We start from the raw sequence: 24,601 nt of genomic DNA, 5'->3' as shown, positions 1-24,601 counted from the left end.
CAAGAAAGGCACTTTTCATAGCAGGCATTTGACTGATGGATTGAAAGCACCATCTCCCTTAAAAACTCTCGCTTGACATTTTATAATGTTTTTGTGGTTAACACATTTTCTAGCTAAAGGCAGTTCAACCAGGTGACGAGAACAAGATTTTCACTAACGGATGAATGAGTGTTTTGTAGATAACACTAATACAAGGTTCACATTATCATCCATCACATTAGCCAAAAATTAGATCCCTGTGTGAATAGCAAGCAACCATAAGCAAGAGGAAAAGAAACAGAAATTGCAAATACAGTTCCTTGATAACCATGGCATTACCTGGTTCCTGATGAAGCTAATAGGGCTTTCAACTTGAATTCATGCTACACTGTGTGAGCAAGTCTTGGATGCAGAGCTGTGAAAGGGAAGTCCCGATGTGAAGTGTCTGTAGAGCTCTGCCCTTAATTAGGTAGTGTCGGTACGATGCTTTGAAGAGGTAAAGTGCTAAGTGGAAATGCTAAGTGTTGTTAATTAATTAAACACTAATCCTCATGAATGAATAGCATGAGGTTAAATAATGAAATGTAAGTATTGTTGTTATTACTACAGCAATTGCTGTTTGGAGAGCAAATTTTTTGATATTGTGTCAAGAGACGGAAGTTGTCTTGGAATTGTTAAAACATAGCAAAGCATAAGCTGGTTTCAGCTGAAGCCTAGAAGATGGCTTGTTTGCTGCTAAGGGAGTTAATAAGGATCTGGACAGAGAGCTGGATTTTGTTAGTTTTTTCATCCTTCACATGCCTTCTTTAGTTCTTACCCTTCCACTGAGGGGAGTTTTGACTTGTTTTCTCCTCTTGCACGTATGCCTGAGTCACGCTCAGGTGGGCAGAGACTGGAATAACTGTAACAACATTGCTGTATCCCCATCCATGCTGGTCTCCCTCTGGCTAATGTTTAAGTAATGGTGGTAATGCCATAATCAGAAGGCAGCTCAGAGGTGAGCAGAATGGTATCAGGACCACCACATAACCATTAACAGGGTCTAATGGAAGCAGAGGTCACTTGTGCCATCAGTGACAGACTACCCATTGTGTGCCTATGCTCAGTTTTGCTTTACTAGCATGTGCATCCGTGGTAGTGCCTTCCTGGTCCCTCTCCTTTGTCTTTTGTTTCTTATGCTCCTCACATGCTGCTCTTATCTTCTGGTATGCTATGCTGCTCCAGTCTGCAGTCTGTTGAGCTTTTTTGAGAAACCACACTTTAAACAGCAAACATTCCTATTTCTATGCTATGTGCCTTCACATCCATCTCTGTACCTTGAACATCTTACACCCATGTGCTTGTTACACCCAGGTACACCTGGTACCACTGGGTATGAACCAGTCCTCCTGTCTCTTGGAGCAAATTATTTTACCTGTCATACCTTCCTATCAGCATGTAACTTCAGACTCCACTGGTTGTCATTTAGCCTTGAGTTGAACACCATCCCCTCCAAGCTGAAGCCTACCTCTAGAAAAATGCAAAGAAGCATGTGGTGTTGGTGTTATTGTAACACCTGTAGTGACTCTGCCCTTCCCCAGAAGCTTTGCTGATAGCATCTGATTAGATCCACTTAATAGACCAGATTTACTGGGATGGAAAAGGGTGCTACAGAATGAACCAGATCACTGCTTGATGGTCACCTTTGGGCTGTCTTCTCATATTATCATGTAAGGCATTTTAGATGACTCTTACTTCATATGAAGTTGGATCCTCCTGGATCTTTTATTATGTAGAGCTTTCACACTTTGGTTTCTTGTGCAGCCACTGGGAAGAAGTAACTGTACTGCATACATTAGACATCTCTTGGAGATACCACCACTCCTGCCTGCCACTGACTATGCAGGAGCCCAAGTCTGGCAGATGATCAGTTGCTGTAGCTTTTGGTGGCTTTCTTGCATCTGGACAGCCTCAGGCCATATCTAAACTGGCAGACATGTCAGCACTTTTGAGCTCCCAAGTCTGTCTTCTTATTCTGGCTTCTCCCAAACCACTACCAGGAAGGAATCAGCCTCTTTATCCGACACCACACACACATACACATATGCACCTTGATTTGCAGCCAGAATCCTGTGGAATCCTTTACTACTCCTCCCTCTAACTGATTTTGATTGACCTCAAATGTCTATCTCAGGGGACAATTTCACTCCTCTTATTTTAGATACTTGACTAGAATGGTCTCCCTCACTGCTGCATTATCACACAAAGTTCTTTTTCTCTTTGATAAAAGTAAAGAAAATGATTAATTTGATTAATCACTGTCCAAATGTTATCTGATTATAGAGAATGACAAAAGGTGATAAAATAGCAGGCTGGGATTTCATGGAAAAGGTCTCTGTGTGGTGTGAGTTCAGAATTTTGAGTTTGGTCCAAAAACAAGGCAATGAATGAATTTGCTTCAGAGCACACTTTCTGTCAAAAGGCCAAGATGACTTGGGGAAGAGGGTGGAGTTGCCTGTTCAGACAGGATTTTTTTAGGTTTTGCCCTTTACCTCTGGAGCCAGAGGTCTGGCTCTCATCCAGCTGTATTTAAAAAAAAAAAAAAAAATTAAAAAAGTATTTTCTTGGTAATTTTAAAGAGCAAAACCAAAGTGAAGTCAGGTGGTTTGAAATGAGTCCCAAGTTCTTCACTTGAAATACTTCTCATGATTTTGGTTTTCTGTGTAGCCATATTTGATAAGTGTTAGGAAAATATTCATCAGCTGGCCAACATAATTAATTTGCTCACATGAAACATGGTGCTTCTTTGTGATATATTTCATGAAGAATGGAACACACACAAATAAAACAGTTATCTAAAATACTGAGTTCTAAAAAGCTCAGTGGGTTAAACTGTATTTCAGAAAACCCTAACATAAATCCAGCTTTGCACATGGAAAGCAGAATTGGATTTCAGGAGCTTATATAATCTGTGCAAAACAAAGTCATCTTTCCTTTTTTCCCTGAAATCAAAATGCAAACCTCCCACTGACAGTTCTGTTGCAGAATTACACTGGAGGATCAAGCTCACATGCAATAGTGAAACATTTCAGGACAATTATCAGTATATAAAGCCCAGGACTTCTTCCCTAATGGAAATTTTCTCCCACCTGCTTCAGGCAGCCATCCTTTCTCTGCCATGTGACAGACTTTTGTTCTCAGTAAAAAAAAGAAGCCATGTTTCAAGTCCTACAAGATAAAGTCGTCTTCAATAATAATTAGCCTCAAAATCATTGCTTACTGACCCATGAAAGCTCTGCAGGCATCCTGGTGGCAGCAGCTACAAATACTAATCTTGACTGTTTAGCAGACAGTGCTGTAACATCAGGCTGTGTCAGCCATCCTGCAATGTTCCTTGTGCTCCTGCTTCCTGGCAGCTGAACTGCAGCAGCAGGGTCACTTGAAAGCCTGGCAATTCGCTGAGTACACACGCAATGCTGAGCCAGGTACCCTGCGATGAAGCGGCATTTTCCATTAAAAAGAGAAATTGAATTTTCAGGGGCCTCATACTGAACGTTCCCATCAGAACTGCAGAGGTGGGAAACAACTAAACCGCAGCTACATTATCCCACTCCTCTCCTCGCCTTGCAATTTGAGCTAAACTACCTCTCTTCAACAACTTGAGGCCCGAAGCAGGGAGCCCAGTCCCCATGACCCCAGAAGAGGTACATGCAGGACCTCAGCGTGTGCTACTGCCTCTCCTGCATGACAGGAAAGGATAGTGCACCCATCCAGCTTCTCCCAAATCATCCCACTCATTCTCCAGCCCTGCTGCCTTGTCCCATCTGTGTGGGATATAAACCCACAGGGAGTGACAACTGCAGGTAGAAGGCCAAATCTGCCCCTCAGTGTTTCACTGTGTTTCCTCTGACCAGGATTTGGTCATTCTTCAATCAACATGCCTTGCTTGTATTTCTCAGAAAGTCCCTCAAGAGCTTCTCTGAAAAATAATCCAGGAATATAGTAATATAAAGGCAGGAATATGAACTACAGAAACTATGAATCAGTTTGGTAGGCAAGGGCAGTAAGACTTCCTGTAGTGTTTTGAGCTTCTTCAAAGAAATTGAGCCATTTTTAGAAGCAGGTAGAAATTCCAAAAGAAAACAATAGTATTTTGTTATGCAATGTAATATGCAGATAACAAGTTTTGTAAAGAAGTCTCTTGAGACAAATGCATAGTTTTAGATGCATGTTTTAAGTAAAAAGTGGAAAACTTGATTACCATTCAGCGATGAAGTCAGCAGTCTGAGGAAGTACAGAACAAATGGCAGATACCTGTATAAGCTTTTCCAGTGTTGCTGTCTGCACTTGCCTCCAGCTTGATGTGGGTGAATGAAGCAGAGGATATTAAACCTCAGAGTGGAGACCCATAGGCACAACTCTTGTAATTGTGGAGTAAGAGAGGCTCCAGATTAGGAATTAAACTCGATGATCTAAAATGAATAAACAATACAGCAGCCTGGCCAGAAGGAACTAGAACTAGAAGGAGCTGGGGAACGCTGTAAGCCAGTTTGCCTTACATACATTCTGATGTTTTTAAAGTTCATCCATTGCAAGCAAATCTTTTAAATAATTTAAATTTATAGTAGGCATCAAGCAATGCACATTTATATCAAACTCACTGAAAATAGTTCCTCAGCTAATATGCAGTGGTGAAGAGGAATGCCATGCTTTCTGCTTTTTTTCTTTAGAAAATAAAAAGGTCTTTTTCCCATGGGTAAGTGGAAAGGCGTGGTAGAAGAGAACTTTTGAAGTAGAGCAGCACAGCCAGAATGTGTTGAACCTCTGCTGAGCACGTAAAGAGTTAAGCAGGATTAACCATGTAAGCAGTTTACCTGTCAGTAAAACTGGCTTCCAGGCTATCTTCACAGATTTCAAAAGCTCTGCTGTTTGAATTTCTGATGCTCTTAAAAGACAAGTGCTGTCTGACTTTCCAAGTTCTTTTATTTTTTTCTTCATACCATAGTATTAGACATTAAGATCAGTTCTCATTAAAACCGCCTGTGCCAATCATCAAACCTTTTTTCCTTTGCTTCCTTCTTTTATACTCACTCGTGGCGTTTTGACTTTGAAGGAAACCACAAAAATGTAATCATCAGGTTATCTCCAGACTTGGTCTGCTCTCATAGCCCCTTTCCTTTCGGTCTTAGCCTTGTCCCCTCCTCCATCCATAATAATTCCCACATGTTTATGCAAAAATATTGGACTTTCTTTTATTATTGACAATAAAGAAAGGCAACAGTTTCAGCATCTCTGCAAGAACAATGATTTCTAAAAGTGAACAGTTTTCTGCCTTGTCTGTCTGCAGCTTTTAGAATGCCAAAACCCAATCAGTGTAACAATACTACAGCACTTAAACAAAAGGGCTGTTACGAGTGTAGGGATCACTTCCACACTCACTCCTTTCCCCCTGTTGCTACTGAGTCTAAAACTTCAGCCTGTTATCTTGCCAATCAAGTCAGTTTAGACTTGGTTCAGTGACCTAGTAGTTAGCTGACAGTGACTGACAGCATACAGATCAGTCATAGCCCAGTGAAATTTTCTTTGAGTCTCAGAGGCTCATCTGCAATCCAGCACTGAAACTGACTACCAGAAGGAATTTTAAGGCAGGTAAAGGAACTCAATTCAGGGTACCTCAGTTAGCCAGTGACATTGGGTGGCTGAAGCAGGACAACCCCCTTTTGCATTCCCATTGCCATCCTTGGAAGGTCTGGCTAGTTCTGCAAAAGGTGGAGCAGGCTGCAAGTTGTGAGTTGTATAGTGCTGGGGTCTGTAGGATAATGATACCCTTTGTGGAGAATGCAGACAGGCTTTGCTGAGCCATCAGGGATGTACCTGTAACTACTGCCTCTGATTTATGATATTTAGTAACAGTTCATGGGAATGCTGTAACTTTTAAAAATGAGCATAAACTGAATTTAGTCAAGTCGCATAAGTATAGTATCCAAGTAGGAGCTATTGGATAATTCTAGATCACTGTAACCATTAGAAAACAGATTTTTGAGAAACATGGTAGTCCAGAAGTGGCAAAATTCCTGTGGAGATCAGTCAGTCTGAATGAAAACCAGGGCCTCTTTGACTCAATGCTCAATACCAATTGAGAGAGAACACGAACGTTTGCAAGAGCAGCTGAGCCTTGTACAGAACAGAGCACTTCTCACCACAAGAGGTATGGACAGGCAATCCTAAACAGCTAATAGATGGTGTCCCAAGAGGGACAACACTGAAGGCCAAGACCAGAGTAAAACCAGACTCAATGAGTATTTGCCTCAATATTCCCAACAGCTTTTAGTTTCTGCTATGCTGTCACCATGTTTTAAGGCCTAGTCAAATGTCACTGTCAAAGGGAAACAATGAGCCTGGATTCAGAAAAACATTGAGCTCTCTTTCAAGATGGAGAAGAGTGGGCCTATAAAACACTGAACAAGCACAGATCCTATCCTGAGCAGAAGTTCCACAAGCTGTGCCCTGTCCCAGTTTCTTTGACATCATCTAGTCAGTGTGACTCCAGCACTCATGTTAAAGAAAGACAGAAGACTGTACCTTCCCTGTGTGTTATCTCTTCTGGAAGTGTTATCTCTTCTGTGTGTTATCTCTTTCTTTGACACGCTTTTGCAGGTTGTGGTTTTATTTATTTATAGAATATTTTATACAATGCTTATAGAGACCAAGTTCATAGAATCATAGAATGGTTTGGGTTGAAGGGTCTGTAAAGATCATCTCATTTCCAACTCCTATTCCCTGGTTTGTTCAAGGGCCAGACAGAGGAACAGACCCTCTGCTCAGAACCACTCTGGCTGTGCTCTTTCCAAGTGCCTGAAAGCCTGAGCTTGAGCCGAAGCAAACAACATTACCTTGTTCAGAAAGTTTCTATGCCAAGGACTAATGAATCTGTCATATTTGCTGCACACCTAGAAAAACAGAATCAGCTTGAATCAACTGGCAATACTGCACAACACTGATGGCTGTTGTTAATATGGTGAGAGCCAGAAGTATGGTGTTTGGCTTATCATCTTTAGGACAGAAGACAATCGAGTAGAAAGAAAGAAGTGAAGACAGCAGAGTGTGTGGTGTCACCATGTATCTGTACTGCTGAAGGTACAGTCTAGGAAAGTACCTTTAAGTGGAGCTGACACCCACAGGAATTGTGGCAACGTGTAAAAAAAAATGTTAGTTTCATGAAGTGGGCAAAGCCAATAGTTTTTTCCATGGCTTTCCAGAAGTCAGATGCTAGTTAAAACCTGTGGATATGTATACATTCCTTTATATGGATAATTAGCTACTTTATGTGTGGCGCCTCCTGGATTAAAGAGAATTCTTCTATGCAAATAAGTGGAATAGACTGGTCAAATTTTTATGTGTAAACCCCCCCCTCTTTTATATAAATGTGTAGAATTTATTTAGGTGAGCTTTTTATTTCATAGACAAGTCTTACTTCCTAGACAGCCAATGGATAATTAAAATGTTTACTCTTCGTTGTCCTCTTAAACAATGCCCCAATACAAACACTGAGGATAAATGATTGATTTTGATAACATTATTAAATAAATGAGGAAAAAAAATCACGTCTTGGAACTGGCTTTTTGCCTTTTCCACTAAATGCTCAAATCACGTCCTTTTGGAATCAATGGCAAATCTCCATTGATTCTTTAGGACTGTATTTCCACCCTACACTCTTCTTTTTCACTAATAAGTAGATTTGGCCCAAGTTTTTCTGAAGATACTGCTTTAAACTGTTTCTTCTGTTCTACTGAATAACAGAGTGGGTTGATATTTAAGAATGAAAGTTCATCAAGCTTAAATTTCAGTTGTTTTATAATAATAGCCATATGTTAGTTATGGATTGTGTAGGTCTGAACTTTTGGTAATTTAAAACTGCTTTAAAGTGACCTTTACATGGTTCCACATTTCAACATTTTCTGAAAGCAGTCGGTATCGGTCCTTACTCATAAATTGTTGTATTACAAGATCTGCAGGCCTGGGCCCGTAGTAAGGAGGCAGGCTCACAGTAAGGAAGTCCTGTGAGCATTCATACACACGCTTAAACTCACAAATGGAGTCTTCACAATGAAATCAACGTAACTGCTCTCAGATCAGGATGAAACGTCAGCATTTAAGAAAGGCCAGTCGCTGTTAGTGTTGAAGACAGGACACAAAGCAAGATGGTCCTTATGCAGTTGTTGTGTTCCTCTCTGGTTAAACAGTGCAAGAAGACAAGACAGTATGGGAAATACTTTCTCTTCTTTCACTGGCAGACAGTCAAGCTGGGAGGACAGTGATACTGGGGGCAGTGTCAAGTTGTAGATCAGCTCCACTACCCTACCACTGCCTGATTTCCATCATATGATTTCTCCCTGATTTCCTAACCACACTGCAGCTCATCTTGCCTTTTGGTTGGGCTGCTCACAATCCTGCAATTTTTTATTTCTCTGCAGTGCTCCACGCCCTATTATTCTCCATTATTTTGTGTGTCATTCCTTGCATGTCTGAGATCTTTCTCAAAACTCATATTGTGCCTGTTGTCCACACTTTTCCTCTGACTATCTATCTGACTGAATATTTCCACTGTCATGGTAAAGCATTTCATTTTTGGTATTTGAGGCTTTTCACGTCAAATCCCAGCACCTTGAAAGTGTTTTTATTTTGATAAAAACAAAAGAAACAGAGGCACATCAGCTAAAGCTGTTTACCAGAGACTATACAACATGTGTACAGCAAGATATAGACTAGCACCAAAACTCCTGACCCTTCCTTCTAATGCCTTGGTCTTTATGCAAGAAGTGGAAAATAAAGTAATAGAACTAAAAAATCCATTTAAAAAGTGCCACACTCAGGATCAAAACAAGTTTTGATATGCTGACAAAAAGGAAATGCTGATTGAAATCTGCCCTGGATTGATTGATATCTTAATAGGCCCTTACCTTCTGTGGAATTTTGTTACTTCTCCCATGACATTATATGTTAAAGCACTGTATGTGTAGCGCTTCTTCCATGAATAGGAAATATCCCATCCATCTAGCAGTTGACCAGATTTCTTTTTCTTTTGTTATACTACTATCTTCAGTGCCCACCAGGATTTAGACACTTGATATATCTGAACCTAAATTAGATGGATTTTCAGTGAAAATCCACAGTGCAGCATTGGGAATCCATGTAGCCCTCTCTAAATATTGTTCCCTGGCTCACAGTTGTAAAGATTCACTTTGATATTTCTTATGAAATACCTCCGCCTCTCCAAAATTTGGTGTTTATTTGGCCTTAGAGCCTGGAAAAGCTTTAGCATGAGCATGTAAGTAATTCCATTAACACATGTAAGTAACTCCACTGATAATATAGTAAGCAGACACATAGGTGTTTGGAGAGAAAGACTTCTTCAGGAACGAAAATATTTTTCTACTTTTTTTCATTTTCTTCTGCAAAACTCCAGCCTGGGAAAAGAAATTAAACGTTGTATAAATTCGAGGTAATAAGGTCAAGCTCTAATTTCATTTCATTGTTACACAAAATGTTTGTTAGTCTTAAGAAATGGGCAAAATCCATTAGGCTGGTTACAAAAATTTGAGACCCGATCCTGTAATCAAAGCATCTTTCTTTAATTCAAGCAGAGGAAAACCCAGCCTCTGGAATAAATCCCTATGTATTTTCAGTACATTTTCAAATTACAAAGTCATGTAATTAAATCTCTGAATACTTCCAGTAATTTTTTGTGATACCTGTGATGGCCAGAAACATTACAGAATTGTTTTCAGTGCTGCAACAGCAACACAGCACATCAATCCTCAGAGACATGGCAGTATAGAGATGGACACACAGCTGTCCCATGCACTGACCCTGCAGTGCTTCCAGCCCCAGCATCCATCCAAGCACCTTGGGGTGCAAGAGCACCAAATCCAAAGCTAGGAAGGACCCGTCTATAAATAGATGTCAAACCGACTGCATTAACGCTTTAAATTAATCATATACGACAGGAAAGCCATATAATAATTGCAACTAGTCACTCCACTTTTCGGAAAAATAATGCGTGGCGATGCATTGAGGCACTCCGGACAATGTTTCCTTTGTAAAATGCACGAGGGTGCATTCCAGAGGGACCTGACCGAGGTGTTGTACGGGTGGGACCTGGACACTTGCGGGGCCCGCTCCGTGATGCCGCATTTCCCGGGGCCGGGGACCGAGGGGGCCGGTCCCGCCGGGCCGCGCTCGCCGGGGAGGCGGCAGCGAACGGCGGGAGGAGGGGGGCACTGAGGGAGACCCTCGGAGAAGTCCCATTGTTTAGATTTCTGTCACAAGCCATGAGAATACTTAATTTCTTTCATCTCTGGAGTTTTCATTATCATTCAAATTTCATTTTCCATTAATTGATCGGGGATTAGCGAAGCCATTATGCAAAAATTAAAGACAAGCCAGATGCGATGAATAATTCATGAGGGACAATTACACTTTATTCCTGGTGTACTTCCTAACTTCCCTCCGACTCCCCGCCTGCTGCAGATGACAGCCTTGCCTCCCTCCCTCGCTCCCTCCCTGCGGAGCCGGCGGGCGCGGGGAGCCCGGGGCGGGGCAGGCCCGGTGCGCTACCGCCGCCCGCCGCTGGGTGTCAGCCGCCGCCCGCGGTGCTCCCGCCGCCCTCACGATCCCTATCGGAGCCTCCTCCGGCGTGCCGGGCTCGGGCGGGCGCGGGGCTCCGTGCCCGCTGCCTCCCGCACCGCCCTCCGCAGCCCCGCCCGCCGCCGGGGTGCCGGGGTGCCGGGGTGCCGGGGCGCCGGGGCGCCGGCCGGGAGCGGCCGCTCCCCCCGCGCCGTCATCCGCGCGTCCCACACCCCTCACACCGGGCATCTCATTTATCCCACCGGACAGTTGTTGCTCCATTAAAGCGCAGTCCCGCCCTTCGCGGAGGACCTTTCATCTGGGGAAGTTTTATGACACTTTGTAAATGTGCAAAGTTTTTAATTAGACTCGCCAGACAGCCCCAGGCAGCACTAGCGCCACGAAGTCTTCATGCCGCTCTCTGCTTTACAGCACAACAAGCCGCTCTACTCCTTTGAAGACAATGCCGACTATGTCTACGATGTCATGTGGTCGCCAGTGCATCCCGCGCTCTTCGCCTGCGTGGACGGGATGGGGCGCCTGGATCTGTGGAACCTGAATAACGACACCGAGGTGAGGGAGGCCGTGAGGCGGCGGTGGGACGGCGCGGGCGGGCGGGCGGGCAGCGGGGCGCCGGGAGACACCCTAACCCTGTGAGGGCCGGCGCTGCCCTGCGAGGGCACCCCTCGCCATCCTCCCCGCCGGGGCTCCGCTCGGGTGCGGAGGGGAGGGTAAGGGAGGGCAGGTCCCGCTGCCGCGGGCGCCCGCCCGCCGTCCCTCCTTCGCTCCCTCCCTCCTTCGCTCCCTCCCTCCCTCCTTCTCTCCCTCCCTCCCTCTCTCGCTCCCTCCCCTGCGGCGGGGCTGCTGCTGCTCTCGGTACCTGTCAGGGGCGGGAGGGCCCACTCCGGCACCCCCGGCAGAAAGCCAACGCAATTAAATGCCGCGGTGCCGGCTCGGGGAGGAGGCTCCCTCCCCCTCTGTTATTTTAAGGTGCGCTTCTAAAGCGCGCCCGTTCTTCAGGTTTGGGTTTTTTTATCCCCCCACCCCGTTCCTGGCGCACGACGCTCCAAGCGCCAGGTTTGCCATGCCGGCCCTCACCCAGGGGTCCCGCCTCGGCAGCCCGGCCACGCCGCCACTGACCGCCAGCGGGGACCGGGCTCGTGTTGGACTGCCTCAGAGACTTCCTCTCCCTCTCTGCTTGCTGCCCTCTGCGCCACATTCTCTGGGGATTGTGCTTTGGGAGCCCAGTGCCTCCAGCGGGTCAGAAACCAGGCGTGTGCCCCTGCCTCTCCCCTCGCACCCTGCCTTTGAGCTGTTTAGTACCCCGCCTCAGTCTTTCAAAGCACAGGGCATCTCTCTCACATGCCATTTGAGGGCCATACACCCTCATCATTTTTTGTTTTTAAACTTTGCTGCGGAACTTGAAGGTGCAAATGCAGATAACAAGTTTTCTTTCCACTGCTGTTAGCTAAATAGTCGGGACCATTGGAAAGGTGTCGACTTTGAATTTGACTGGTGAGAAAGGATTAATCAGAGCACTTTTAGCAAAGCTTGAGACTAATAAACACTGCGTTTTTTAAAAAGTGTCTTTCTAAATCTGCCAAACCCCGTTTTTTTCCCTCCTATATTTCAAATTTTTAAAACCAGCAGAGGCTTAAATCGATACTGTTTTTTCTGGATTTGAGTTTCATCCCAAAATGATTTTCAGAAAACCTGTCATCACCTGAGGTCAATCCTAGATGGCTGGTCATCAGTTTTCAGCACAAAAATTGAAGTTATTTTTTCAACACAAAACGTCTTCCATATTTTTACTTAATGCAACGTAAAATTTAGAACAAATGGACTGTAAGAAAATAAAGCATCGCATATTAGTTGGCAAGTTTCTATGTCCAAAAAAGAGAAGATGGAAGAGCAAGCGGCAGTATTTTCCTCCATACACCCTATTTTTAAATTTTATTGTTTATTTTAAGATTAGTTGGCTCATTAATACACCTTTCACGCAAACCTGCCATGCGTTTCAGTCAGAGTAAAATACGGGCACAGTTTATGGCTTCCAGTGAGTGCTGCTTGCCATAAATAAGCATGGACAGGTAAGAGGAACCAGCACCAGGCGCTGCACTGTCAAGGGGAGCAGCGAGGCCTTTTGAAGTGCTCTGAGCAGGAAGCAGTGCAGCCTTTTTAATTAGAGCACATACAGCTGGAGGATATACAGGAGGAGTCTCCTAAGAATTTATTTTGGGAAGGGAGGGACATATCCTTCAGGTGTTCTCATTAATGCAGGCTGAAACACAGAGCATAAAACCCAGCATTTTGAGGAGAAAAAAAAAACCCTTTCCCCCCCCAAGTACCAGGGCTGAAATTGAAATCAACTGATGTTTTGCCATTTTACTCAAGGAAACCATAATTTCTTTCAAAAAAATTAGTCTGGACTGCTTGATCCCATTCCCATCAAAAATAAGGCCGTACGTAGCAAACTGCTGCATGTTTTCGGTGTGTTTACATATAAATATATAGGAACATCAGAAAAAAGAATTAATTTCAAGCTTCATCCTGCTTTTATTCTGCATGCAAGGCCACCCCCTGATTTCACAAATTATTTCCATTCTGAGAGGTCAAAATCAGCTCTCATGTAAGGATCAGACTGGAATTATTTCCATGGCGTCCGAGCTTTGTGTTTTTAAAAGAATCAAGTTTGGGTCTCTGGACACAGAAATATAATTTGGTTTCCTTACTGAGCACTGATGAAACAAATAAAAACATCTGTAGAAAGGATAAACTGGCAGATTCTGAATAGATGTGAAGTTTTGTTACACAGGAGAAGCAATAGAACTATCTCTGAAAGAGAGAACTGCAAACAGTTCTTCTAAGCACTGTAACCGAAAGTGATCGTTGTTTGCTTTTACCCTCTATCTGGTAGGTCGTAATTAGCTAATAATTTTCCACATTTCTGTAATTGATTATGCCATTTCTGTAATTGATTATGCCGTTTAAGTCTGCACAGCTATTTGCTAAGAAAAACTCCTTGTCAGCACTTCTGCCTTTGTAATAAGAGATCTTGAAACACCTATTTTTTAGATCATTATTACTTTTAGATGTCAGATATGTGATGTCAAAGTATTTGTGAAGGCAGTAGAAAATGACAGGTCTATTACTGTGTTTAACTGCTAGCTATTGATAAAAATCTCTGTGTAAGATCCAGATATGATTGTTATTAATGAGTCCTGGCTTTGTTTAATTTGGGGAATAAGCCGCGTTAATATTTAGGAATTATTTTGAAAATCAATTAAGAAAACACCTGGGTTTAGTTAGCATATGCTGCCTTCAAATTTTTGAATCGCAGCAGAGTTTCCATTAGTGTTGCTCTCGGTATTTATTGAAAACATTTTTCCTGAGAGCTAGATGCTTTCTGACCAAATAACTTAGATTATTACACTGTGCTAAGGATTTAATCACTGTAATAATTATTTTCAAAATCTCATTACAAAGTTGCAAGGCTATTGGTGTACTTCATGTTTATTTCTGCGTATCAGAAATTATTTTTGTAATACCAAGGAAAAGCAGCACGTTTGATATTGTACGTTATAAATGCATATTAGAAAAAGTTGAAAAGAAAAAAATCCTTACCCACTCGATCATTCTTTTGCAAAATGAATATTCTTTTTATGGATCAGTCTAGTGAGGTTTGCAAACAGTTTCAGGATAGCAAATGCTGATTTCTTACCTATGTATCCATAACATTTATTTTTTGATCAAGAGTGGAGAAGATATCTTGGTGCTTGATGAGTCTTATTTATGTATGAACTGATATGAAGCTGACAAAGTTGCTTATTTCTTCTGTGTTATATCCTGTTCAGATGTTTCTCAGGTTTTTTGTGTGCTGTACCTTGGTTTTTAAAGTGAGAACAGTGTCTATATCTAGAAACATTTTGACACTACATAGGCAATAAAAAACCCAAAAAACTATATTCTTATCATGCGGATTTTTCTGGCTGCATCTTTCTTAATCTGTTATCTGTTGAAATTTCATTTTAAAATTGTTTAAAATCTGACAAGCACCAACTTGAGAGAATTTATAAAGTACTTCAAATGTAATTTTAAAAACATAATGCTACCATTATAAATAAACTCTTACCTTGAAGTCTAAACTAGGCATGTGTAATTTAAACTATCACTACTGAGAGCAGACAAATCTATTTTAAGATACTATGGTTTGACTGTATTTCTCTCTGTATCACTGGAGAAAAGGTTTTTTTCTTTGGATTTTAAAAGACTGTTTCAGTATTGCTTTTTATTTTGTTAGATAGCTTTGTGAATTAGTAACAGGATTTTTCAAAACCATCGGGTTTTGAAAAAAGCACGGGTTGTGTCTTGTGTCTGTGGCATTCATGCTGCTTATTTTTATGTGGAACACTGAAAGAATGCTGTATTAACAACAACAAAAAGTAAACCACCAAAAACAAAAACCTAAACCAAACCCCAGCTCTAGAGTTATGTATTACAACCTTCTGAAAGACTTTGTGAAAATTCAATGCTTTAAATATAGACTGTATATTTCTACATGAAACACATATCTGTGATCTGAAGTTTTCTGAGAAACATAGCTGGTTTGTGGCTTAGTCCTCTAAAATGTGGCATTTAGCTGTTTGAAAAAACCCATTCCCAAATGATGTTATGAAATTAATTTTGGCTGCATTCCCCCCCACCCCCGAAATCTGTGATGGCAACAGTTAAACTTGCTTGTTTTCTACTGTGATTTTTATCATGGATAAATGACTCCATGTCAGCTTAAGGCCATTGGCTCTTCTTAGGTAACAGACTCAGGACAAGGAGTTAGTGCATGCCAGCTTTTTTGGGTAATACTGCCTTGGACAGGACCTGGGCCTTGCACAATAGGGAGATGAGTCCAGTGGTTATTTGCATTTGAATGACTTCCTAAAGAGGGGGAGGATGGTATCTGCTTTCTGACCGATATCCAGCATTATTTCTACATCATTCTGCAAACAAAATCCTCCTGCATTTCTCACGTGGGCCTCAGGACGCTGCTCTGAAGCCCTTTGCCGAGGTGATGCTTTAGCTGTGACAGCATCCTTGTGCTTGAGGTGCCAGCTGGTTTGGCAGCCTGGTGCCAGGGTTGGTGAGGGGGAGCAGGGAGCCTCCAGGGGTAGAGGGAAGGGAAGCAGCCCTGCTTCCCTGTCCTTGTCCAGCTGCTGGCGTGGCAGTGCACGCGCTGTGGCTGTAACAGAGTCTCAGCAAGTCTGTAGAGCTTCAGCTTTCTGCTGTCACTCGTCTGTTGTGACACAATGAAGGCATTAGGGCTGAGGAGGAGACTGCCATCAGAGCTACATAATGTTCATTTTAAAATTATTTTTCTCCACAATCTTTAGACCTGTCTCACAACAAAAATGTACAGCTACAGTCGGAGAACCGAGATGAGGTCAGCAAAATACCGGTTTTGTTAATCTTGCCAGTTTGTCAGTGTTTAGACCAGGGTTTAATACAAACTTCAAGCTGCTTTCTTCCTACTCCTGCTGCACTGTACTGCCAATAAGGACAGAAGGAGTACCTGTCACTCCTCTCAGGGTAGCCTGGACTCCATTTCTTGTCCAGCTACCTCTTTTCACCGAGACTGCTCCACATTCTATGCCCATTTATACATCCTGGGACACTCCCTTGTCATCTCACAATGTGACTGAAACCTTTTCCCACCAGATAGATCTGGTGGAGGGGTTGTTTTTGCAGCTATCCTGTCCTGTTTGCCTTGACCTAAAAGGCACAGAAACTAAAAAGCCTTGTTTGGAAGACTGTTGTGCCAAGCTACAGGCTCCTTGCTCAGGCAGGTTCTCTCCTATTAAAGGCAGCTGGGTGGAGCATTAGTAGGCTTTCAGGTTACTGTCATTTGTCATATGAGGTGACCTAAATCAACTGAGTGATCCACCTATCTGGGACAAACACCCACTCAGTTCCTTCCTCCTGCAGCATCTTTTGATGCCCTCATTCCAGCGTAGATGACAAATACTTCTCTTAAGATCATGTTCGTTACTTTATTCATCCCACGCATTAACCAGAATTTTTATGTATTCTTGTGGATCACCTGTTAAGTTGGTTGACTTGGGGCAGGGAGGAGGTTTAGGAATTAGACAGCATCCAGGTGTATTTAAAGCAGAAGTAATGTCCTGGGGATGTAAAAGAGAATTGTGGGAATATATTGTAGGAGTTCCAAAATGTCAGCTCAGCTGTTCTCACTTCTGCCATGTTGTCACTCTAAAGTGATTAGCTCAGGACTTTTCTGATAGAATACCTAAGTTTCAGCCTCTGCATCTAGCCACAGGGGTGAGTATGGATTCAAAGGATATGTCAGCATGAATACAGAGATGTGTCTGCTGACATTCAGGTTATCTGGGTCTGAGTCAGAAGCCATGGCAGGACTGAAGCCAAATCCTGCTCTCAGTTGTTTCTTGGTCATATTAGTGACTTTTGAGAAAAAAGATTTGTTTTTGCATGTTTCCAGGGCTAAGGGGGGGAAAAAAATGGCTTCACTTACTGCCCTTTTACTGTTCATTCCAAGCAATCTCTGACTCTTCTCTCTTTTTAGCACATGTGATCAAAGAAACAATGAACCCTTTTCCTTTTTTTTCTCACCCCAATGAGAGTCATTTGCTTCTTCCAGCAATGCCAGGGGACTTTGAGTCATGTGGAACATTCAAAACTGACCCCTGGGTTTGTAGGCAGTGCGATTTTATTGTCCTTCCTGTTCCTATTGTTTCAACAGGTTCCCACAGCCAGTGTCACCATAGAAGGAGCGTCTGCCCTCAACCGTGTCCGCTGGGCCCAGGCTGGGAAGGAGGTAGCAGTTGGTGATTCAGAAGGCCGCATATGGGTCTATGATGTTGGAGAGGTATCTTCTTCTGGGATTATTTTGTGGTTTGTTTGTTTTGTTGGGGTTTTGTGTTTCGTTTTTAAGCTCAGCTCCTGAAGACTGCCACATCCAAGTTTAAGAAATAATTCTGTTTTATTCTTTCAGTGGAGTCTGCGTTGAATTTGGGTTGCCAACAGTGTGTTAGTTGTAAAGCTACCTTGCAAAAGAGTTAACTTGTTAAAGTCTCATGAGAGAAACCTCTTTTGAAAGCTTCCAGTGTTTTTCAAGCTTTTTTGTTATAATAATCCTGTGGGTACACTTTAAAAAAATTAAAAGAACATAAAGAAAAAATTGAGGTGCAAAAAGAGGCAGCGCTGTTCTAAAATTGGTCCTAAAGGGTTCACCTTTTATACTCCAGTATCTGTTATTTTATGACTGCCTTATTGCTGCAAGTTTTTGCCAGCATGACATTCACAGAATGCATCTCTTCTTTTGATACTGCTTCATATGTCTGAATACATGCAAGAGTACTAACAGATGGAAATGAGAGGTGTCATTTTGAGGGATGGTAGGTGCATGCGTGATAGACAATAGCAGGTTGCATATTCTGTGTCTAAGGCTGCTCTCAATTCACCCTGCTACATCTTATAACAAGCATCTAAACTGCACTGTTTGGCAGTGATGAATCTCACTCTTTGTTGATGAATGCAGTATAAAGTGTTCCATCGGCATTACAATCCCTTGGAACAGTTAAGGGTGAATCTCTGAGCAATCAGCTTTTATGTAGAGAATTTGTTTTCCATCATTATCTGTGATAGGATACTGAGATACTCATCTCTACACAGTAGGGAAACATTATAGAATGCATACAGAATTATCTGTAACTCTCATAAAGTGATTTTATGGCCCATAGCAAAATTGCTTGTGCATGACTCATTTTTGGATTTCATTCACCTAGTGCAGGAGTTGCCCTGCCTCACAAATGTTTGCTAAAACTTCTTGCCATGTTGTTAGCATAATCTCTAAATTGTCTAAGGTTACTGTGCTCAGATTTCCACAGTGACACTGGCAGGTCAGCTGTTTTTATTTATTTTTCATTTTTGCATGACTGATCTGTCTTTCAAGTGATACGAAAGGCTGTGGAAATGTCTTTGATGACAGCACAGTCTGATCTTGTCTGAGAGTCTAGACAGGCTGTAGAAATGTCTCTTTTTGCATATCATACACCAAATCATTCATAGGACTGTTTACTCCTGCAAGCTCACCCAGAAGAAAATAGTGTTCTACGCAGAAGTAGCAATATTGAAGTTTTTGACCTTTCCTCTGTATAATAAGACGTCATCTTGCAAAATGAGTCACAGTGATACACTCAAATAAAAAAGAAAGACGGGATTCTATTACTTGAAAAAGAAAACAGAGTCATTCAGCAGTATTGATTTGTGTGAGTCCAGTTCAGTGCTATGTAAAGGGTTCTGCTTTAGGGATGCTGTGTGTCCTGCCCATGCAGAGCCTCAGTGTCTCCAGCTCAGCTCCATATGCGCTTAAGTAAACCAATGGATGTCTATCCACATGGCTACTGACAGACCACTGCCAATCCTCCTCTTCTGTAATGAATGGAGGAAATCATTAATTTGTCGCCTGGTTCAGTCAGGCAGTATCAGTCTCTGCAGTAATTACTGTATGAAATTTAGGAGAGGTCATCTGGGCTGCAGCACTGCTGGGGCTGCTGTGGTATTAGTGCCTTGTTCTGGTTTAAAAGAGAGGGTGCTTGTATACTCCTTAGGCCAGCTGTTCTCACTATAAAGCCTCAAGTGAGATGCAGAAATACTTTGCAGATCAAGTGCCTGGAACCAAGGGCATGTACAGTGAGTAGCAGCCTCTTAGGTCATTAAGTCTGTGGGCCAGTCTGTAAAGAGCTCTTTGATGAGAGTCCATCCTTAGCTGTCCTCAGGCATGACACATGGGGGATTCACAGTGCACACGCACTTTTGGAAGTATCTGGTGCAGAAATATGGCAGCCTTTAGGGATTTTGCTTTACTTCAGTGTGCAGACACTGGCCAGGTTTTGGCTCAGCTGGGGTCCTCCTTTGACTGTCTTTTTTATAGGGGTTTGTTTCTGGGATCTGACGGGGCTGGTCTGACAGTTTAAAAAGAAAAGTTCTTCTCCTGGCAGCCATCCTTAGCCACATCCCTCACTGCCCAGTTTTTGTGCAGGTAGCAGTGCTTATGCAGAGAGAGACGGATCAGTAGAGAAGTATTTGTTTGCTTTGTTTTCTTGGGGCTGTTTTGGTCCATGGACTGAATCATGTGGAATTAGATGAGTGAGCATGTGGCTGGGGTCAAGGGGCTGGGAGCTGGACTGTGCAGCACCAGCAGCAGCTAACTTTCGTATTTTACCCAGCACTGTTGCAAATCCTGACACTAAGGTGTGAAAGGTGGCCTTTGTGTGACAGCACTCTTCTTGTCTCCTACATCAGCTTCTGAAAAGGCCTCATCACTGGAAGAACTCATCTTTGCCTGGCTGATAACTCAGTAGCATCCACTTGTTTGAAGGTGCATTTCCCTGATTTGGGAAGATAGGTGTGATTACTTGCATTAGAAAGTCAGCAGGCCACTTTAGAAAGACCCTAAATACACTCACCAAAACCATGAATGCTCCACTTGTACTGCACCCTTTTAAAAACCTTTTTTTTTCTTGTGACTGTTCCAAATGTCATATTAGATCAGCTGTAAACTCATAAAGCACTGGTTCCATCAGAAGAAAAAAATACTATATTTGTATTTTATTACAGCATCTTATCTTTAAATTTCACCTTACTAGATAAATAGTTTCTCTTACCTGTTTCTTGGACAACATTTATTCTGTGAATTTTGGTCAGAGCAGAAAGTATCAGGCTATCAACCATTAAGGGAAAAATTAAGTGGTAGGAATTTTTCTTTGATAGATTCATCATGGTTTTAAGGAACTATCCCAGAGAGCAGTAAAGTTTACTGCTGCTATTAACCCCTATGATATAAAAAGAAAACGTGACCCAAGTGAAAAACATAAGACATAAGGCCTAACCTTGCATCCTTTGTGAAGGTAAGGAGTATGGGATCAGGGCTGTTTTCAGTTGTGTATAAATTTAGGATTGGCCCGTATTGATATGTTATCCAGTCATGGTCTTTATGACAAGAAATGTCAGACACATGAAGAACATGGCAGGGTCCATGACCAGGGAGTTAAAAGCAATGGTGACACTTTCAGTTAGGCTATATAGTGCTGTCTCTTTGACTATGTACTTTTAGTTGTTTGATTTTGGCATCACATCTGAAAATAACTGAACACATTTATTTTCACAGTGAGGGGTCTATTTTCTCCTCTATGCGTGTGCTTTATGCCCATTAGCATTAATAGGAGTTACACACACACAATTCCAGCAGAGAGGAGACTTAAACAGTCCATATAGATGTGCTTTTGTGGATCAGCAAACACTGTTTTAAAGAATGTGAATTATAAAATAAAATAGAAACTCAAACACGCAAAAATCCGATTGTTTCAGTGTGATGGGATCTTAAACCTATATAACTTAACTAGTACATATAACCAATCATTGTAAATGCACTTTAGTCTCCGTAAGATCTATATATTCAAACTTTTGCTGGCATAATAGTTGTGATATTATCACTGTGATTGTTTGTATAATATATTTTAGATTCTCTGGTCTTATGGCTAATTTACTGAGCAGCAAGTTTTCTGTATGGTAGAAGCTGGTTTTAACAGAGCATGGACCACTGCCTATAGATTTATTCACATGTTCAGGTGATTGATAGTTAGCCCTAACTGCATGTCTGTTTTGCAGATATATTTTCTAGAAAGCTTGCTCCCATTGTGCACGCTTCAGTGATGTTAAACACTGCCTGCTGTCATAAATATTCTCTAACAACCATGTTTGTTGCTTACCTGGCTTATTGCAAATGCTCTTTGTGCCTTTGGTTGTCAAAGAAGCAGCTTCTCATCCACCTTCTATGATTTCTTTTTTTTTTTTTTTTCCCATTTATGTCTTCCAGGTCATATTGTGCTTGCACTGTGAGTACATAGATAAAAACTGTGAGTCAATGACTTCTTATTTGATTCTAATAAAATATAAAATAAGTTTGCGACATAGGGATCCCAGAATTTGAAGCTGTAATCACAAGGAGCATAATGCAGTACATTATTCTGTTTAAGTGGTTATGGGACGAACTATTGCATCTGTGTGGTAGCTTTTCAGACAGTTAGTTCTAGTCATGCTTTTAAAAGGCAACTAGTATGACAGGTGGACTGAGGAGAAGTACGAAAATGTCTTTCTCAAGACATCCAGGAAGGCTGGCTCTGCCAATGAAGCAGTTACCTGGGATTCTTGGTATGGTTATTACCTCTGTCCTTGCTTCCTTGCAGTGAAATCAGAATCATATGGAAGTTTATGTGACTTTGTTAGGTTTCAGAGTTAATACTGCCTTAAGCCTTTTAAGGGCTGCTGTGTTAGGTTGATTGTGTACTTCCCCATTTGCTCCATGATAGGTGTTAATCCCATATCTCATTTTCAAGTACATGACCAGAGAGGGAGGAGCTGGTAACTGCCCTGAAGTATGTGGATGAAGTTGTACTGTAAGGATATCATGCTGGTGCCTATAAAATAATTTCCTTTGATTTCAGCAGCCTTTAACAGCTGCTCTGAAATTCCTAGGGTTCTAGACAGAAAGAAAAATATATTTGTGACCAGCTCTCACATTTAAGCATGACTATTGAGTCACTTGTTTTTCTGGCTAGAGTGGGGAAGCATTTGTACTTTGTACTCCTGTCTTGAGATCCTTGCGTTTCACTATAGATTTCATACAGGGAACACATATCCAGCATCTCCTTCATGCAGTTAAAAACTGCTGTAGCCCAGAGAGAGAAATATGAAGCTATATTTTGTGTCATGTAGTTACCCAGGTAGATTTTCCAGTAAGGTTTGCTTTTGCCATCATAAAGCTTCTGTAGAGTATATATTGAGTTGGGAAGTTTCTGCCACAAAAGCAGAGTTGAGATTCACCATAAAACATTTTATTTTAAAATCTCTGTTGAGTTACAAGTATTCCTGGAACACAGATAAATGGCTCATATACATATCATGAAGGCAAATTTGAGCAATAATAAGGGGTTGTGCTTACAACCAAGTTTTATTCAAAAACATTCAAAGATTAAGTAAGACACAGTACTTACAACAACATGCACAATCCAGGCATAGAGGATAATTAAATTTCACCATTGATATTTCTGCTGGGGAGGTTGGAACCCTGGCCTCAGAGAATTTTAAAAACGTGTTTTAACAAAGCAGACTCTCTTAAGAGTTGTTGGAAAATGTAAAGAACTAAGGTTTTGATTTGCTTCGTCTTTTCTTCCAGTTTATAAGTTGAAAAAAAAAACTGGAAGCATTTAGAGATGACAAAAAAAAAAATACAAGGAACTTCAGCTTTTTACTTGAATAATGTCTGAAATATTGAGCAGAACAAGCTCCTTGTTCCTCATCATTTCAATTTTGACTGATATAGTCTGTATTCACAAAGGGATTTTTGAAGTAGGTTAAATAAGAACTCCCTAATGAAAAAAATGCACTAGTTTGAAATCAGTCAATTTAATTACTGTGTTTTATGAAGGCCATTACCCATTGCTGATTACTAGGGTGATAAAATCTTTAAGCTTTGGTAGCCTCCATAGGGGGTGAGCTGATCTAAGTAGAGCAAAGTCCAGTCATTATCACCCTAAATACTTGTGTTTCTCATTACAATATTCATTACTTTAGGTTACTGTGAATGCTTTGAGGTCTTTATGTAAGCACTGGTTTATTCCTCTGTAGAAAAACAATGTTATGTTGATAAGTTAAAACCAAGTGTTTATATACTTCTACAGTTTAAAAGGAGGTTTAGCTACATCCATATATAGAAATGTGTAAATTTATACCTCTGAGTATAAATTTCCCTATACACACCTATTGAAGGCTGTTTGCTTGTCGGTGAGGTTGTATTAAACTGATAAGAAATGGAAAGGGATACGAGTTACCTTGTTATTTCAGTCTGTTTGTGTACTTAAAGAAGCTGGAATGGAGGCTTATGTTCCTAATAACAATCTTTATTAGGGAAGTACTTTTCAAGAGGGAAAACTGAGCCGTGATCTAATTAATCTGAGTTACCTAAGGCTGGTTGCTGAGGATTGGAGCTCTTTATCTACAGTGCCAGCCTGTGCCCTTGCATTTTCCTTTCTCTGCCATCTCTTGCGTATCATGTGGCATCACTGGGTCTCTGCTCTTCTCAGTCTCCCTCATCATGGATTTCAGACTTACAAAGCAGCTTCATAAATTGATGTTGTTTAAAAGATCAAAACTTAGTAAATGCTCTTTGCACCTTTGGTTGTAAAAGAAGCAGCTTCTCATCCACCTTCTCTTACTTCTGTTACTTCTGTTACTTCTATTACTTCTGTTTCCCTTTTTTTCCCCATCTGTCTCTTCCGGGTCATATCCATATTTTGCAGTATCCCTTACTCTTATGTTTAAAAAAGTATTTTATATTAAAAAAGAGCTCTTGAAATGTGTCAGAGGATGTGGATCTGGGTTACAGGGAGAGCAGAGTAGCCTGTAGAAAGGGACAGAAGAACTTGGTGTGTTTAAGCCAGGGAGGTGTGAGCCTGGTGGCAATGTAGAAGTTTCATGTTCTTGCAGAGTGCTTGGGGCCAGAGGAGGAGACCTTGTGGAGCTGAGGACATGCTGCCACCAGCGCATGTGGCTGCAAGCTGGCTGTGTATTCACTGGAGTCAAAAGTTAAAAGAATATTTTTAACTATCAGAAGGCTGAAGTGCCAGAGTCGGTAGAGACGGTGGGACAAATATCCTTTCAAAGTGGAGCCTGTTCCCCAGGATTTTGTGATGTGTTTGTGTGGGATGCAGAAGTGTGTCACACCTGGTGCACAGGGTTACTCTCCTGCCCAAGCCCAGATATTTGCTTACTCCTGGCAACAGCTTCTTCTGTTTCTCTCTCCAGATAAATAGACACAAAATTCTACTTCCATTTTACTATCTGAATGTTACCTGTTATAATTAAAGGAGGAAGTGTCAGATTTTTAATGAAAGTGCCATTTTTCTCATTTATTGCTTACACAGTGAAA

At 41.7% G+C, this 24,601-nt stretch overlaps 1 protein-coding gene across 10 annotated transcripts in view; it reads left to right on the top strand.

Moving 5' to 3' along the window:
* DYNC1I1 (dynein cytoplasmic 1 intermediate chain 1) overlaps positions 1-24,601 on the top strand; it is a 184,100-nt gene that overhangs the window by 148,306 nt on the left and 11,193 nt on the right. For all 10 annotated transcript variants that reach the window (XM_086856827.1, XM_086856831.1, XM_086856889.1 and 7 more), the window contains 2 exons: positions 11,017-11,157; positions 17,354-17,479. In XM_086856827.1, coding sequence (XP_086712953.1) covers positions 11,017-11,157; positions 17,354-17,479 — 267 coding nt within the window. The remainder of the gene's footprint in view (positions 1-11,016; positions 11,158-17,353; positions 17,480-24,601) is intronic.

This window comes from Cyanistes caeruleus, chromosome 1 (genome assembly GCF_971803275.1).
Source record: "Cyanistes caeruleus chromosome 1, bCyaCae1.hap1.1, whole genome shotgun sequence".
NCBI classification, from domain to species: Eukaryota; Metazoa; Chordata; class Aves; order Passeriformes; family Paridae; genus Cyanistes; species Cyanistes caeruleus.
This window is presented reverse-complemented; position numbering and strand designations above follow the sequence as displayed.